At 39.3% G+C, this 18,598-nt stretch overlaps 1 protein-coding gene across 1 annotated transcript; it reads left to right on the plus strand.

The window, feature by feature from the left end:
* Positions 1-1,440: 1,440 nt before the first annotated feature.
* Positions 1,441-15,467, plus strand: LOC140942119 (uncharacterized). The gene is made up of 16 exons (XM_073391097.1): positions 1,441-1,528; positions 3,294-3,482; positions 3,925-4,269; positions 5,403-5,591; positions 6,062-6,184; positions 7,104-7,238; positions 8,570-8,680; positions 9,397-9,438; positions 9,796-9,943; positions 11,019-11,090; positions 11,494-11,565; positions 12,545-12,616; positions 12,736-12,807; positions 13,211-13,282; positions 13,684-13,755; positions 14,311-15,467. The coding sequence occupies exons 1-16, from the start codon at positions 1,453-1,455 to the stop codon at positions 15,428-15,430; spliced, it is 2,910 nt and encodes a 969-aa protein (XP_073247198.1). The 5' UTR covers positions 1,441-1,452; the 3' UTR covers positions 15,431-15,467.
* Positions 15,468-18,598: the final 3,131 nt, after the last annotated feature.

Genomic DNA, 18,598 nt, shown 5'->3' on the forward strand with positions numbered 1-18,598 from the left:
AAAAATTTAATACTAATCAGTATTAATAAAAGTTTGCTGACGGGTTTTCATTAAACAGTCAAACGTGGTATTTTCTACGCAGAATTTTTTAAATGGCGTCGTGAATTTGACGCAGTCACTTGTTTCAAAAGTTCATGTTACCTGTTTAGAAATCCCGGATATATTGTTGGGAGGACGTGTTCTTCGTATTTTCTTATGGTATAAAAACTGTTTACATCCTGTCCAGAAATTTCAAGGATCAAAATAAAGTTAAAAAATTGGAAGTACCGGAAGAGAGATTAAGAAAAAGGAATTTTCTCCCAAGAGGTACCACCTCACTTAATATCGTTTTTCACGTCCTAACTATCACAAATTCCTCCTTGTGTAAAATACATTCGTTTTGTACGATTTAACCACGACTTTATTTTCGTTAAAACAATCACCTGAACCACATTTAAAATACTACAAAAAAAAGTATAACAAAACAAATTTATAAGTTTTTTCCTCGTAAGTGAAATATGTGTGAAATATATTTTTTCCTTTCTAATTGTTTATGCAAATAACCCTAAGATGGCGGGCAAAGTAAATTTTCGTTAATGCATTCTTTAACCTTTTTATCCCCTGTTGGCCGGCATTTGTGCTCAATTCAAAGCGGCGGTTTAATTTGATAGACATCATACGAGTTCAATAAACCACAGTATGATTCATACCACTGTTATCGAAATAACATCCATTTAGGTATTTTATAGAAACAAAATTTTCGTTTATCGGGCCAATATTTTTAATGGAAGTCTATCACCAGCGTGAAACAGCCGCTCTCGACGCCAAATTTCAATCAGTAAAGTGATTTAATTTGACAAAGAGAAAAACACTCCAGGGGAATTCCACGGCATTTATCCTACTCACATACGATTCTTTTGTGCCGTAAAAAGGTTAATTAAACTTCATTTCTTTTTAGGGACGGACCATTAGAAAACTTATGGGGAGGGCGGGCGAAGTACAAAAAAAAAAATTCGCGCAAGGGAGAATTAAATGAAAAAAAATTCTTGCACGCCAATTAACCCTAAAAAATATTCATGCTATGGCCTAAAAAAAATTCATGCAAGGAATTTGATAACGAAAAAAAATTCCTGCCGCTCGAAATTTCCCTTTCCCCCCCATAACTTTTCTAATGGTCCGTCCCTTAAAAGAGATAAGTCCTTTGATCTGTCAACATACGCAGGGGGTAAAGAAAATCATTTTAGAGATGGGCTGTTAGGCCGTGGGAGTGAATGGTCGTTACAGACAAATACTTAAAAGTATTTTTCAACTCTGCAGCTACCGAATATTAACCTATTTAAATCCGCCTCCTTCGCTCCTCTGTGATAAAATTTGTACATAAATATTCATTTTATTGCTAAGATAACCGAAACAGATGTTTCTTTTTCGCCATTAAATTCACCGCTTCTGATTTCTAGGACACTATTTCTGAGGATGATGATAAGGTTACAGCCTCTGATTACACTTGTACTGGCCTCCTTATGGATCGCACGCACGTGGACGGAGAAGCGTAAGTACTTTTCCTGGTAATAAAAAATGTTGACTTTCCAGAAAGTAAAATATTTTGCTATTAGTTCGTCTGTTAAAGGTTCATGTTGATATGAACCGGTGTTGGAACCATATTCCCTAACTACTCGAAGGCCTGTCGATATCAAACATTTCACCCATGAAAACATTGACGATGATTTATCTATCTCATATTAGGGTTTTAAGCGGAAACTTTTTAAGGCGAAAATACTTCCGTTCCGTTATGAAAGCACACAACTTTCAACCCGGGCACCCCTGGTGTTCATATTGTATGATTAAATATTCCATAGCCGTCAATGAATACTGAAAAACTGTTTAGACTACTTGGTGTTTTATATCCTTTAAGTATGAGGGTGGCAGAGTGTTATAAATACTATTTATCTTCCTTGAGATATCCGACGTTGGTGTGTTTGCTAACAAATATTTAGCAGCAGTTCAATTCTATGTAGGTCTTCAAGCGAGCAAATAGCTTAATTCTAAGTAAATTTTAATCTCGTTATTTAACCTTTTTTTCGTAAAAAATTTATTCATTTTAATGATATTTTCCTCGAATTTCAATGGTTTGACGTCAATTTATCTCAATTTAAATGCAAATGGTTTCACTGGCTGCAAATACTGTTTTTCATTTGAAACGGTATCAAAACAACATAAACTCATTATAACACTATTCCAAAACAATAAAACTTGCTTTGTATGCATGTCTGGTAGAAAATTAAAAACCATTGCAAATTTTATTTATTTTTTTATTCCATTACACAAGCTTTTTCGGGGTAATTTACCCACAGGAATCGCAGATTAAATACATTTAAATCTCCTCATTGAGCGGCAGTCAACGAAATGTTTGCGGTCTTGGTGTATTTTGCTTTTACATCTTACGATAACCTGTGTGTAAAATATTCCAAAAATAAAATAAAATAACTCGCCAAAATGCCAGTAAATGAGATCTGGTTAGATTACGACGACCAAGAAGAATATTTTATAACATCGACACTGTAGGTTAAAAGGTATGATTTATCTAATCCTCTCAATCCAATTAAGCTGATAAATATGCGACTTTTCGTCCTACGGGTCTTGGCGTAATAAATTATTAAAAAGTCACTGAAGATGAAGGGCATGAAGATTTGACCATACATGTCTTAAAACGGAACGTATCGTCTTCTCAGCACTAGTCTGAACAGTTACTTTATGGCCAAGAAATAGCTATGAATTTGAAAGCCAAAGATCTTCGTTGTAAAATGCAGTTATAAAAATATGATGCTCGAGGATTGGTAGTAATCTACATAAGATGACTTTATGCCTCCTCACCCGCAAGTTTCTCTAAGCCGCTGATTATTTTTCTGCTTTTCTTTAAGTTTATAATTCCGTGCAAGGAAATCACTCGTTTTCATTAAAAAAAAAAATAGCAAGAAGAAATTCCAAGCAAAAAAAAGAACAAAAAAAGAATTTGTTTTTTTCTTTGTTGTGCAAATAGGGAAACTTGACAATTCTTTTTTAACCTTGTCAAGCAAGGAAAACTTGTTAACTTGTCGTCTCGAAGGGGCTCACCAGTACAGTGATTTTCTTCACAGGTATTATGGGGATATGTAATGTCCTCGCTAAGGAAAATAATACCAGTCCAGGGTGCATCAACTGTCTGCATGAGAGGCACTTATTACAGCCCAAAAAACATTCAATTTTCAAGTCAATACATGGATGAAATTTCGTTAGGCTTTTGATTTATACAAGGATAATTCTTTTTCAATCGCCAGAGTCGTGTCCTTTTGTGACGGAAAAACAAAAGTGCTGTAGGCTTCCGTTTGTGTACAACAGCCGAACTTACACGGCTTGCACAGCGGATGTCCCTGACAAAGACTGGAAGGAACAATGGTCGTCACCCTGGTGTTTCCCTGAAACGCCAGAAAAGGACAGAAGTACCAAGTATCGCTGCCTAAGAAACAGTAAGTTGAGAGCCACCTTCAAGTATTTCACTGCAACTTTATACATTTTTCGGCTTAAAAACAATAATATATAGCACCTATAATTGAAAAATTTTAGGAACTGAATCGACAAAAAATTAGTATGTCCTTTTTTCTTCTGCATCTCGAGGTAGTTCTTTTCGCCGGTTTCCATAAAATCGCCTTGATCGCCTGTTAACGCGGCTGCGTCCATACTGGGATAGACTGACTGACAGTTCAGTTTTGATAAAATCGCTTTTAATGATCTTTCACGATCGCACGATCGCCCAAATCATCCGGATCGATTTCTATATATCTACCCGATCGTGACGGTATTTCCATATGATGGTCTCGTTTGTATCAATATTGTGGGAACGGTTCGGATTATCGAGAAGATCCAAACAAGTAATTGTAAAATAAGTCTATTAAACTCTATTCCTTGCAGGTAATAGTTGTGGCGGCACACGTACACAAGAAGCAGGAGTAATTTCTTCTTCCAACTTTCCTCGCAACTATGAACGCAACGTCACGTGTACCTGGAAAATCACCGTTGCCTCGGCCAATCAAATCACGTTAAATTTCACAGACTTTGAGTTACACAACAGTAGCACCTGCGAGCATGCGTACGTACGGGTATTTGATGGACTCAACACTACCAGCCCCTCCCTAGGGAAATTCTGTGGACGTGAAATCCCCATGGGGGTACAATCCAGTGGAAATAAGATGTTGGTGGTATTCAAATCGTTTCGTGGAGATGAATACAGAGGTTTTCGAGCTTATTACGATTCCGGTGAGTATTAACAAATAAATGTTTGCTTATTCGTATCCTTAGTGGTTGATTATCGAAGGGAATTTTAAGGCCCGGCGTTGAACTTGGCAAACTTTCCTCTAATTTTCTTCGCAATTTTGTTGCGCTGTTGACGGGACAACTGAAGTTGCACGAGAGGAGCCAGCTTTTCGACAATCACGATAACGACGTCGGGCGACATATTTATTTCGGTTGTAACAATGTAACATCCAGCCAGGGGAAGCTTTGTGTCCAGTGGTTTTAGTGCAAACAAGGGTGAGTGGGTGTTGTTCAGTCTTGCGGGCTCACAAAACCCTACTTAGGTAAATCTTATGTCCCATTCACACTAACTAAACTACACCAGGTTTTAAATAATGAAAAACGGTCATGAAAAACTGGAACACAGGGTTTCACACAGCAGCTTTTATGAAGGAAGGAAAATTCAAAGCGTGTTTAGCTAAACAGCTTTTAAGTATGTTTAAGCTTCGGTGTGAATTGGGCTTTATTTTGAATTTGTGATGCAACAGACAATTTTTTTTTAACTCGTGTCGCAACAAATTGCGAGACAAGTTGCAAGAAAAAATGCCCAGTGTACCGAAGCCTTTAACTGAATTTCCACCTTTACAGTTCCGGGGGATGTTCTTCAACGATAACACGGATAACTGGGTCGAAGGCAAATTCACGAGTACAAGAATAAAAAAAAAGGCGCGAGAAAGCCCTTCGGAACGGGGAACAGTTAAGGTTGCAAAAAGCGACTCTCAAATAATGCTACCGGACCTTGTTTCTCACTCTATATTTGGGAAACCACCACCGCGTAAGAGGCCAACAACAGAGTCCCCACAATTCATTGCAGTTACGTGCCCTTTCTTTAAAGACCCATTTGTGAGAATTTTGCCGTGACAACATTTAGGTACCACTTTAAAACCCAAGACGACTCATCACCGAGCATATCGCGATAGGATTAGACCCTGTCATTAATTTTTTTCTGCCGCAAAAAATAAAAGAGGAATAAAATAAAAAAGGCTACATAAAGTTTAGAAACAACGATCGAGGTTTGGTAACTATTGAACAAAGACTTCTAAAGGCGGAAATGATCAAAGTAAAAATACACATTCCTCTACCTTAACTTACTTCAGGAGGATGCAATGTTCGGTCCTATGGTGGCAATGGCGGCGGAGAGTGCTGTGTTTTTCCATTCACCTACAAAGGAAGAATTTACAATGAATGTTCTCAAAGTGATTCCACTCATTTGGGAGCCCCGTGGTGTTCCGTTACGCCTAATTACGACAGGGACGGGAAAAGAGGCTTCTGTGTCACAGAGAACGGTTTGTAATTCTTATGCTTATTAGGCTTTTTTTGGTGTAAAAAAAGGCAAAGTATTCTAACTTCACGAAAATGAAAAATGTCAACATGTCTCGGTTAGGAGTCTAGTAGGGGTTGTATCTGAAAGAACGAAAAGTAGCCAGTGTGGCTTACCCTTCACCAGACCAATTTTTCCTCATCAATTTAATGAAAGATGTGCGTAATGACTCACAGAATCATAACTAATTTTAGGACCGCTATATGTTACGTGTTCATCCGAACCACGCCATTTCCCGGGCAAAGGCAGTACCTTCATTTCTTAGAACTTTCAAGATCCTGAGTATTGGTCCGGTCCCGGGAATCGAACTCTCGACCTGCTTCTAAGCACTCGAGCCCTCTAACGAATGAGCTAATCCTGTCGCAGTAATCTTTGTTCAACTTTAAACAGCAACAGGGCTTTTTTAATGAAAATTTTATTTTTGTCATTATCTAGTACCATGTGGTGCCGACAAGTTTGAATGCAAAAATCATCACTGGTGGAAACAATGCATCGACAACAAGCTCCGCTGTGACGGACACGCGGAGTGCGCTGACCAATCAGACGAGATAAATTGTCGTAAGTCCAGTAGTACTTCCATTTCCCTTGCCCAAGGATATAACTAAAAAGCGGAACAGCTAGTAGGGAACGAGAATGGGAAAGCGGGAAAATGAAAAATGGGAACAAAACCTAACTTAAACCCTAGCCCTATCAGTAACTTCATTTCCAATTCCCTGCTTTTTAAATTCCCATTCTTCAATTTTCCCAGGTGTCTCCAAGTGTTGCGGAGACCATTGTTGGTTAGCTTTTGGGTTGTTGTGAGGTTATTGTTCAGTGTCTTTTTAATTGAATAGGGTAAAATAGAACTGACAAACCAACGAGGTAACTATAAAGGAGCAAGGATGTTTTAAGGAAGGAGCAGATTGACATTGATTACAAGCGGAAAATTTAGGCTAATTTTTCAAGATGCTGAAACCGTGACTGATGTAACCCGTATATAAGCTTCTTAAGAAAGGAAACTTGAGTGAATTGATTCAGTGGTGGATCCAGGGCGGGGTCCGCCCCTCCTTATATTTGGACCAAACTGAGGCCCGAAGGGTCGAAAAAAGTTTTTTTAAGACCGGGCCCCGGATGACCGCCTCCCCCCCCCCCCCCCACCCCCTTTCAGAATATCGGAAGGTCTGAATCCACCCCTGTGATTTGCGATAACTTCAACTGATTTCTAGTGATCAGGCTCTGAAACAAAACCTAACAACTCGGTCAAAGTGAATCTTAATTTAAAAACTAACAAGTCGTATCATGGACTGTGCTTATTATTGCTTGTACTTATAAGGGTATCAAAAGGGTATCAAATATGAAGGCTTGCGTAAAACTTTCAGCATCACAAAGTTATTCTCCGCATGTGATGGTTCAAAGCGCTAACACAACGACAAAAACCGACCTCAACTATTCTTTTTACAATTAACAGCAAAATAATTGCGTTGTGTGTGATTTGCAGCTCCAATGGTGAATCCAGATCGATGCACGGTGTTTCACACCGTGGAAGTTCCTTTCCGCAAGACAGTGGGTATTGTGCTCAACCGACAGTGTAACTACAAAGACCGCTGCGGGGGAAATGGAACTGATCTTAAAGGTAATCATCACCCGTACGGAGTTCAGTATTCAAAGACCAATTAGTTCTAACCCTCAGCATATGAGTTACCATTGCAATTGATCCTGGATTTGTGCTAATCGGCCTCTGAACAACTCATCCCAGATACTTTAAGGGTAGCCATAATTTTTGGATGGGTGTGTGCGGCTAGGATTATAGAACCTGTATACCACACCATGTTTAACTACTTTTTGAGCCGTAATACTCTCTCACACTAACTATTAATTAGAAACCCTACTACTGCCGTCGCCCAGCTATTTACAGTAAGTATTAATTCATCAAATCGCTGATCAATAACAGAGCATATCCTCACTATAGAACCTGATTCACCAGCTAACCCATATCTTCAGTGACAATATGGCAGGAAAACGTTACATCTTTTAAATGCATACGAACTTGCAAAAAGGCCTTTCGTACACGGTCGGCGGTATCCCAAATTAGTAAAATATTTGTAACGTCATTTTATTCGGCAAGAAAATGTAAATACTTAAAAAACTTAAGGAAAACAATTTTTTAAAAATATGAAGCAAGTCTGCATTTTCACTATATAAATTATTTAAGTGTGAATATATCTTTCGGGTATTCCAGAGAGAAAATGCAAAAATTCGAGGCTTGGGTCGACAAAATAAAATATATGATTTCAAGAAATTGTCCACCCAGGCCATAATCTCATTTCCGGTTTTTGTCTGTTGGACCAGAGTGCCGGTAAGGTCTTTTTCTTTTGTCTTTTTTTTTTTGAGAAAATTAGGGTAAGTTTAAAATGTCTCTAAAGCTGTACACGTCCTCACGTGACCTATACATCAATGGGGACGGAAAGGACTGATGATGACGATTATGAATATGATGATGATGATGATGATGATGATGATGGCGATGATGATGACGATGATGATGATGGCGATGATGATTATGATGATGATGATGATAATGTTGGTGGAGGTGGTAATGGTTGAGTTGTTGATGATGATGATAATGATGATGATATCGATAATCTACAATGAGGGACAAAAGTGTTGAGACACTTCCGTAAAATGGCCCCTTTCTGCATAGTGGACATACCTATCCCCTTCCCCTGTCTACCCCGACTCCTTCCCCCCAAAGTCAATGATGTATTTTGGACCCTCAAGTCTTTCTGTTACTTTAGACAACATTGATTCGGGTGGTGAGGGGATTTACGGTGTTTAAAAGGAATGAAATAATAAATGAATTAAACGTTTGATAAAAGCACCCGTTTTAAACAAGTGTGTAAACTACTTTTGTCCCTGATTATAGCTCTATGTGGCAGCTTTCTTTCCCCTTATCCTCTTTTGCAGGTTCCGATAAGCCGTGTAATTTCAGCACTTGGTTTAAGTGTTCCAACCAAATGTGCGTCCCTGATTATTACCGATGCGATGGTAAAGATGACTGTGGAGATAAAAGTGATGGTATGATAAAGCTATATGGGTTTTCTCTATTTATGTTTCGCTATAAGTCAATCCACCATTCGCTACTTTAACTCAAGGCCCTAGTTAATTAACTTTTACAAAGACTTCTGGGACTAAGTAAATTGAGCATGATCGTCCGGGTGAACGTTGTCCTGAATAGGACTGGGGACAGAGAAAAAATTGGCCAATAGCTGACCGACACGTCCCCAGTGACGAACCCAGACGTCTTGCCAAAGCCAACTCAACCGAGATTCCCTCTCTTTTCTTAAGTGGCGAATATGTAATTATTTAAAACATCTGACAGCAACAATCACATAACACACACCGCAGTTTGGCCGGTACCGTACGCATGAGCAGCCGACCTCTACTAAGTAACCATTTGTGTCTTCCACGAGGGTGTGGCAGGTTAACAGAGTTTCGTCTGTACTATTTAGTTGCGTTTTTTTAAAATTGTTTTTTATAATTAAATATTTTAAGGGAAAAGGTCTAACTTCCGGTTGAGTTGTGTGGCTCAAAAACGCATTTGCTCTAGTTCCCTCAGTAATAATCATAACAATATCATGCTGCTCAAACTTGTACCTATATGAACAACAAACAATGCCCATTAATAGAATTGCTAATTACTGAATCATGAAATGAACTAACATATTACATTTCGACCAAATGTTTTTTTGGGTCAAATAATTAATGAACCTTTCATTTTACACTTTTTGCAGAAGGTGACGGTTGTCCTTACAAATTTGATGAAAATGAGGAAGGTGAGCCCATCTCCCTGCATCTCTAGTTTCTAGCATTTCTTAAAAATCAAATACATGGCAGTGTAAAGTTTGATAGGTAGTTTAATAGTCTTGACGACGTTATGTGACGTCATAATTCTGTATTACGCCTGCAATGTTGTATCCGCGATTATTTTAATTTAAACATCGCTGGGATGACGACGCTAAAAGTGTTAAAACGATCAAATCTTAAGAATTCCACGTCACGCAACTCAAAGTTGTATCCCTTTACATTCAGCACGAATGTAATAAGCTAAGCGTTCTAAATCTTCTATATGTGGTATTTAATTATTACATTATTTTTTATTATATTATTATTATTTTTTGGCATTTTCCCAGCATGTCACTGGACCAGTCACTGTGTTAAAGGCGGTTGGGAAGCGTTCCTTGGAGGTAAAACACCCTCCAAGGTCAAGTTCTTGGCGAACTGTAAGAGGAACGACCTCACAAGGATACCAACCTATCTACCTGTCAAGATAACGAACTTGTAAGTTACCCCATATTTATACTAGAGCAACGTGCGGGGGGGGGGGGGGGTGAGGGATTGGGGAGAAAGAGAAGAAATACTAGCACACCATAGGAGGATTGGGAAGACAACGAACTTGTAAGTTACCTAAGGTTATACTATCATACCATAGGGCATTGGAAATAAGATGGCGAATAGCTACTTGCACACCGTAAGGAGGTTGGGAAGATAGAAAACTTGTAAGTTATCCCATAGTCATACCAGCACACTGTAGGCAGATTGGGAAGATAACGAACTTGTAAGTTATCTCTGTCATAGTCATACTAGCAGAACCGTAGGGGGATTGGGAAGATAACGAACTTGTAAGTTACCCCATAGTCGTACTAGTAGCCGTAGGGGGATTGAGAAGCTGACGTCTGCAGCGCAATCCCTTCGTCAGAACGAATGGTTAGTGCTAAAAACGTCATCTTCTCAATTCCCCCTACGGTCGCCTCTATTTATCAACTCGGTTCATAAAACCAATTTTTTGCATTTCACTACCGCCACAATTTCTAATGGAAGCTAACCACTCCCTTCATACTAGAATTGGCCTGATGAAATCAAATCTGAGCAAAACAACCATTCCGTCATGTCAAGATTGAATGACATTGGATTGTTTCGACTTTTATTTAAACTATGTGAAAGGATTAAAACAAACTCGTCCTTTCGATTCACTTCCAGCCAGTTCGTTACCTTTCCTGTACTTTGGCTCTGTTCGCGCGACAACAACTAAAGATCCAAATTTTTCTAGAAGTGTCTGACTGAGAACAGATAGGAATTAAAAAAGCGGGCTAAAAGACCCATACGTTAATAAACGCCATATATTTTCAAAAGCTTTTAAGTGTTATTTGGGAAAAATCAGTCACATATTGTTTCCCCACACCTTAGCAGGATAAATTGATGTCTTTATCTTTTTCATCAAGATCAAAGGTTTTTTTTCCAGCATCAGCGAGAGTCAGCTTATAATTCTGGTATTATTGAAATGTAAATTTAGGAGAATCCTCACGACACTACAAATTTAACTGTTGTTTTTGTCTGCATGCTTCTTGTATCACAGAATTATACAAGAAAGGAAAATAAGAGATATTGAAAGGTACAGCTTTGCAAGATACCAGTATCTGGAAAACATGTGAGTGGCAAAACAAGTAAAAATATAGTCTTAGATTTCAAAAAAAAAAAAAAACAAACACCGACATGAAAGTTTAAAATACGAACCACACCAGGCTATTTTTCTCGAATTTCGTTTATATTTGATGTCTTAAGTGTATGATGTAACTAGAATGCTTTTAAAGGAGAAAAGGACAAAAATGGGTCCGACCATATTAGTGAGTTTGAGGAGCTAGCGCTATTTTCTGTTGTGAACTCAACAAAGAGACCTGTGACGTCATTCAGAATAGGCGCCAAGATAACCGCCACAAATGGCAGCTCGAAGTCAATATAGAAGTACGATCAATTAATCAGCGCCAACCTGAAACAAGGTTGTGTATCTGTAGTTTATGGTTTAACTGAAAATATATGGCATTTTTCTTCAGTAACTTGGAAGGAAATCAGATCCAAAGCATAGAACCCCATTCCTTTAAAGGTCTCAGGCGATTGAAGACCTTGTAAGTATGAATGACCAGCTGTCGTAACCATGAACAATGAGCTCAGTGTCTACTTCAAGAAATTATAGAGAGTTTCCACTCACGTGGCCAGAAGCTACAGTAAACACCCGCGTATAAGAACACACGATTTCGCAGGTCAGGCTGATTGAGTTCTTATTTATCGGGTGCTTAATGACAAATCAGCCTCAAAATGTTCTTAAAATGTTCTTAAATTTTTATTTAGTAATACTATACAAAACATGTTGCTAGAGGTATATTTAGGAAATATTTTAGGAAAATAAAATAAATAATTATTCAGTAACGATTTGATTATATTAACAAATGAAGTCATTTGACAGCATACATAAACTTACATGTTTTGTAATTATGACACTTTTTCCATTTTATAAGAACATGTTACAATTTTCTGGCTGATCTTGTTCTTATTGAAATGGGGCTTTATTGGCCAAATTTCAGCCTAGTGTTCTTAATCCATTTGTTCTTATATGTGGGTGTTTACTGTATTCAAATTTATTGCGACCAAAAAAAAACGTTTACCTAAAGAAAAGATTTCAGCTCCCACAGGACTGGTTTGGGACAACAACATGGCCGCCGTTTCATTATTTTGGGACACCGATATGGCGGACGTGACGTCATGTAAGAAGGCTCTAAAGCTCGGTGCTGTTAAGATGATGAAAGAAAGACCCTGGGAACAAGGTTATAGTTCCTGACACGTAATGACGTAATGTGACGTGAACCTAACTATTGTTTTCAATGGCCGCTATCTTGGAATTGTCAAATTGGAAATTATTTGGACAAAAATGTCAAAATCATGTCAAGACAATAGAAAAATGCTAATTGTTCGCTTAATTTTCAAGCAAAGTAAACCAAAGTTTTCATCGTCCTCAAGAATGCATTATTTTGTTATATATAATATGGAAAACAATTGTCTATTTCTTAAACATACTTTTATGTTGTTTTATTGCGATTTTCTTCTAAGGATACTAAGGCGAAACAAGTTACGAGTATTGAGGACAGGAACATTTCAAGGATTACAGTCAGTTACTGAACTGTAAGTTAACATTCACAGCTATCGTCTGTACAGTTATCTTTTTACGTTATCATTCTACCAAGGAGGACCGAATAGACAGGGCATTTTTATCGCTTGGCTTTTGTTCGTCTTTTTCTTAGTGATCTATTTGGAAACCCGATTGAAAAGATCGAAAGAGATGCATTCAACGGATTACAACAGCTGCGAACGCTGTAAGTAGACGACAAGCTATCCATTTTCCAAAACGGTTGCTTTTTTTGCTAGGGAATTGGAAGGAAGAAGGAGGCAGCAATATTCGCTATGACAGTGGAGAGAGCATCACTTTTTTCACAATTCCTTAGTTGTTATCCCCCACAAGCTTATATGTCACGTGTTTCCTTGGCTATCTCTTTCAGATAAAAAGTAGCATGCTATTTTTTAACATGAATAACTTGAACTTTTTTTAACAAGTTACAAAGAAATAAAAAGGTGTTAATTAATCTTATAAACTCTGCTAACATTAAAACCACTGAAAAACCCCTATACTCGTGAAATAAAATACGCCAGATATGTTCTAAGAATTTTTTGCCCAAAGAATATAATAAAGTAAAATTTGAATTATATTGTTGTCAACAGGAATTTGAGTAATATGGAGCTGAATTCAATCGCACCAGGAGCTTTCGATGGAATGGAATCTTTGCAATTTCTGTGAGTTGTATACGTTTGGCCTTAGGGCTGTAATAAAGGAACACGTTAAGTAGCACAAGAAGGCTTTTTAGAGAACTCCTCCTCCACGAAATAAATGCATGCGCGGTAATGATGTGAACTAATGGGGCGAAGATTGAAACATCAATTCGCCAACAATATTTATTTAAGAGCCATAAAGTCGTGCCCGATCAACTTTAGTTTTTGAGATCACTTTTCAGAACAACTTTCTACAAGGAGATCATGGCCAGCGTTTGAGACGGTACTGTTACATCTCAAGCAAAAATGTCCCCTATCCTTTGTACAGCCCCCCCTCCCCTCCCCTAAAAAAAACCCTAAACAAAAACATTGTGATGTATTCTTGAAGACATCTTTTGCGATTTCCCTTGTTTTTGCCTCTTTAGTTACCTTGGTAACAACAGAGACTTGTATCAGTTACCGCTGGACGTATTTGACGGCGTTCCACTTTCTTACTTGTGAGTATTCATACAACTCTTTCGAGAAAGGTTGTCGGAAAAAGTGCACGCGAAAATGCCGAAAGGTACTGTGGCTGTTCTCCAAAGAAATTTGAAAGAATGGAACGAGAGGCAATGGACGTATGTTTGCGAGTGCTAAAGGAAAGCAACAAAAGTAGGTTCGACGTCTGCAGTCGTCAGGAACAGTGTATTGATTATATCCCATTATTACCTTTTGGGATTGTCCCGTGCACATTTTTCTGACAACCTTTCTCGAAATAGCTGTGTAAATTATTTCTTATTTTAATAGGTTGGGTGATAATATGAGAGATTATATAGACAGGCGGGTTACCCCACCGAAGCGTGTTACCTCAGCTACCTGGGGTCCCCCACCTCCGTCTAAACAGGCCCTAAACCGTAATTGTATTCTCCTTTGGCCATTTTACACTTACCTCATGTACAATAAAATTTTATGCTTAAACTGTCCCTTTCTGTTTCTGTCGACATAATTGTAACTAAATGAAATTGAGCTTCTCGAGTACAAGCACTAACTTCCGTACTGTTCTACTCTTTAAGGGAAGCTGACAAGTTTGAATTCTGTTGCATTGCGAAATTGTCCGGCCCAAACTGCTCGGCGCCCAAGGACCTGTTTTCATCCTGTAATGACCTCATGGCCAACCTCACTTTGAGGTTATCCATCTGGATTCTGGGAAGCATTGCATTAGTGGGAAACGCCTTTGTTGTCATCTGGAGATTAAAAACCAAGAGTGAGAGCAAAGTCCATGCCTTGTTGCTACTGAATCTGGCCATAGCAGATTTCTTAATGGGCATCTACTTGATAATGATCGCTGCGGTAGACGTATTCTACCGCGGAAAGTACTTCATATACAACGATAGCTGGAAGCAGAGCCGGTTATGTCAGCTCAGCGGTTTTGTGTCGACTATCTCCAGTGAAGCGTCTGTGTTTATTTTAACCATCATGACAACGGACCGCTACGTCACCATTGTGCATCCACTTAGGCATTTTGGACTGAGCGTGCGCGGAGCGTACATTGCGCTGATTATCACGTGGCTTATTGCGTTTGTGCTCGCTGGCGCACCTCTGACCGGCATCGATTACTTCAAAGAATTTTACGCGCGTTCAGGTGTCTGCCTCCCGCTTCATCTGACTGCAAATAAGCCAATCGGGTGGGAGTATTCGGTGTTTCTATTTTTAGGTCTGAACTTTGCATCTTTCGTGCTCATCTTTGTTTTATACCTCGTTATGTTTTTTAAGATTCAAAACACTCGAGAAATGAGCGGAGCCGGAGCTGCAGTGACGTCAATCGGCACTAGAATGGTGTTCATTGTTCTCACTGATTTCTCATGCTGGATTCCGATCATTATAATCGGAATCGCTTCCCTGCTCGGAATGGAAGCCAGCCCTTCAGTCTACGCCTGGATAGCTGTCTTCGTTTTGCCGTTAAATTCGGCATTAAATCCGATTCTTTACACGATATCTACCGCCAATTTTCGCCGGAAATTTCGGGACGGCGCTCGAAGGCACAGCTGGAAGGGACGAAGAGACAAGAGCGCGACTGAACATTCGTTCTTAGACTCAAAAAGCACAACTTCATCCCAAGCTAAACATACTAGCATAGCTCCAAATGGGGAAACTAAACTGCTAAACGGTGACATGAGGGAATCAGACGTTTGAGTTTTAAGATACAATGATACAAGTACATAGCATGGGGTGGGGGGGGGGGGGTATTTAACCCTGATCCTATTTAGAAGAATAAAGGGGAAGGGATATAAGACCTGGATTTCGGTTTCATCGGTTCCAATCACAACCACACACAGTTTGAGGGGGGGGGGGGGGGCACTGCCAATGATACATAGGCTACACCAAATTAGTTGTTTGTTTTCTGCTGGTGAGTTGTTTCCACTGAAACAAGTAGTTCAGTTTTGAACAGCAGCCAGTTACTGAACAGTTGTTTCTGCCAACCTTGTTCTGACGGTTCTCTGCTACTCAGCCCCTGAAGCGAGGGAGGTGCCGAGTAGGAGAGGACCCTAGGAACGAGGGTGTCTTTCCCGTAATTTAGCTAGTGTAGTTCAAAAGAATCCTATCAAGGGAACACAAAGGCAATAGGATACTCTATAGAAGGACTGACCACCTGCATAGAAAAACCCACCACTATTCTGTTAGCCTCCCACACAGACAGACGTTCTTACGGGTTCCTCACGCAATCATTCCTCTAGGAACGCGTGACAAACCCCTACGAACGTTTGTGTGGGAGGCTACTATTCTGTGGCACAACTGTAAGAGTACCCCACCAGGTAAGTCTCACCAGCTAGGATACACTAGCTAGAGAGGAAGCTTTTGGTAACAATCAATTCATGTGAATCGCATTTTATGCACAATAACAAAATGCTCAGCAACCAGACCAATAAACAAGGCCTTACCGGTATATCTAAGTAATAGTGATCAATCCAGGGAGGGCACTCTAAAAACTTTAGGCATCACTGTGCCACTGAGACCCAAGTTAAAACATGGACTATACCAGACTATCAATGCTGTAGTCTATTCTACATCAAAACTCCCTACCCTAATCTCATACCCTATTCTAGACCTACACCTTTTGATTTCAATATCCCAGCCTGGACTAAACAGCTTGAAGACCTAGTCTTCACGGCAGCACTCTCCTTTATGCGCCATTTAACAAATAGACAACAATTTCTATACTCTTATCAACCATAGAAACGATGTCAAAATGTTCAAAACTCAAGTGGAGCCATGAGTCGTGGGCAAGTAGTTTCACTGCAAAGTGTGAAGCCACCATCACATCATTTCCATGGTCTGTACTCTTATTGACCATAGTTCTCGACCAATAGGCATGCGAGAAATCGTCCTGTTGTTGAAAAAATACCAATGGTACTGTGCAAACCCTCCCCGCCACCACTCACTTCCTGGACTATAAATTGAAATGCTGAAACCGAAATTGATTTTAGCTCACCAGTTGATATAAGGCAGACATGACCAATCATTCCTTGGTCACGTAAGGCTAAGCGCATAGACTTGTTACATTTTATGACTAGAAATACGTTATCGCAAAATCCTCGTAAAGCTTTGAAGGGTCAGCAGTGAGAATAAAGGAAGACAAGCCAAAGGGAAAAAAAATGATCAAAAAACCAAAAAGAAAAAACTGTACAAAGTTTAAAAGTATGGCTTCATCAGGATTCAAACTTACACCCTCCGAATCTGCTATAATTGAATATTGATTGTTGACCACTGCACCATGCGGTGACTGAATAACAGTAGTGCTAAAATTATTATACTAAAAGCATTTTTCTCTGCTGTAAAAGCTGATTGAAGTTGGTGGAGCTGTATTTATATGAATTCAAAGATACATTTGAGGAAAATTAGCTTAAAGGCACTATTTCAAAGCCATTTTGCATTATTTTGGTCTTCATTCACTCTCAAGTTCAACGGCGGATGGATGTATGGAGCTGAAACCAATCTTTGATTCAATCAATCAGTCACATTGATCAGCAGGGAAAGAACCAATTCATTGTTGGTTTGCCTCAGTGTAACATGAATTCAAGGGTACAGATTTTCAGGAAAAGCAAGGTTTTGACGGTAAAAAGCTGAAGTGAAACACACTTAATTATGAATAAAATATGATAGTGCCCCACAGCACAACCCTAAAATGCACCCTGACGGCACAACTGGATGACGTCAACTGCCGACACCCAAGAGATCGACAGAAATATTCTCAACTCGAGTTTTTGCCTTGCTGTGCAATCAACGCGCGAGACGCACCCTGTGTGTGCGACAAAGTTATAAACCTTGCCTTGCTCGGAATTATAACATAACTGACACTTTATTTTAGCTAATGCAAGCTAATCTGCGGAGTAAACAAATACATTCCATATTCCATGCTCCATTTTGGTGTGTATTTCGGTTCACTTTAATAAACGTCTAAGTGTAATAACAAGAAAAAAGGGACAAATAGCTAGAACAGTACTTCGATTGTATGATTTATGACTGGGCGGACACAAGGCAAAATGAAATTGGAATCTATTTGTTTCATACGAGAACAGCTGAACTAAATCAGAACTCACCTTGATCGTAGTGCTTGACTCTGGTACGAAGGTTCGTTCCGGTTTTGGCATTTTCCAAGTAACCAAACATTCTTCCTTTGCATTTCTCTTTTTCTTACTTGAAAACAGCTTCTGCTAACCTTTTCTAGCCGCCTTTACTTTCCGAAACCGGAATAAAGTCGTAAACATTTTCAAAACTATGCGCCACGCCATGTTGGACAAAAGACAAATTCGTTTGCAGTTTCTCAGTTTCTTTGTCGTTTCTTTGTCTTCCAGGGCAAAAAGAGAGAGACTGGAATTGCATGACTTGATCACGTGATCAACTTTCGGTAAACACGAAAACAGTTCACTGGCCTGAGAACAGGCTCTCTGTCAGGTTTAACCCTGAATGCACGAAAAGAATGAAGCCTACGAATACAGCCGTCTCTCCTCCTCGCCGCTTGGGACGTTTCGCAGGACTCAACCACAGAAATGCCATACTGACGACGTAAAAGCTTTCCGGAATCTGGTCAGGAGCTCTGATGGTCTTCAGTATGGCATTTCTGTCTTTGAGGTACAGACGTCTCTCTCGTGAAACGTCCCAAGCGGCAAGGAAAGCAGAAAGACGGCTGTATTCGCAGGCTTAGGAAAATGCCAGGTTTTTCACCCTAAAAATTGGACCTCATTTGGATACTACTTTAAAGGAATTTCGTAGGGATAAATGACACCAAAAGGTGTAGCTACTGTAGAAGGTCTCTAGAAAAACTGAAAAGAGTTACAAAAATTTCAAATTTTAGGCTAAACA

The sequence above is a fragment of the Porites lutea genome, chromosome 6, assembly GCF_958299795.1.
Source record: "Porites lutea chromosome 6, jaPorLute2.1, whole genome shotgun sequence".
NCBI lineage: Eukaryota > Metazoa > Cnidaria > Anthozoa > Scleractinia > Poritidae > Porites > Porites lutea.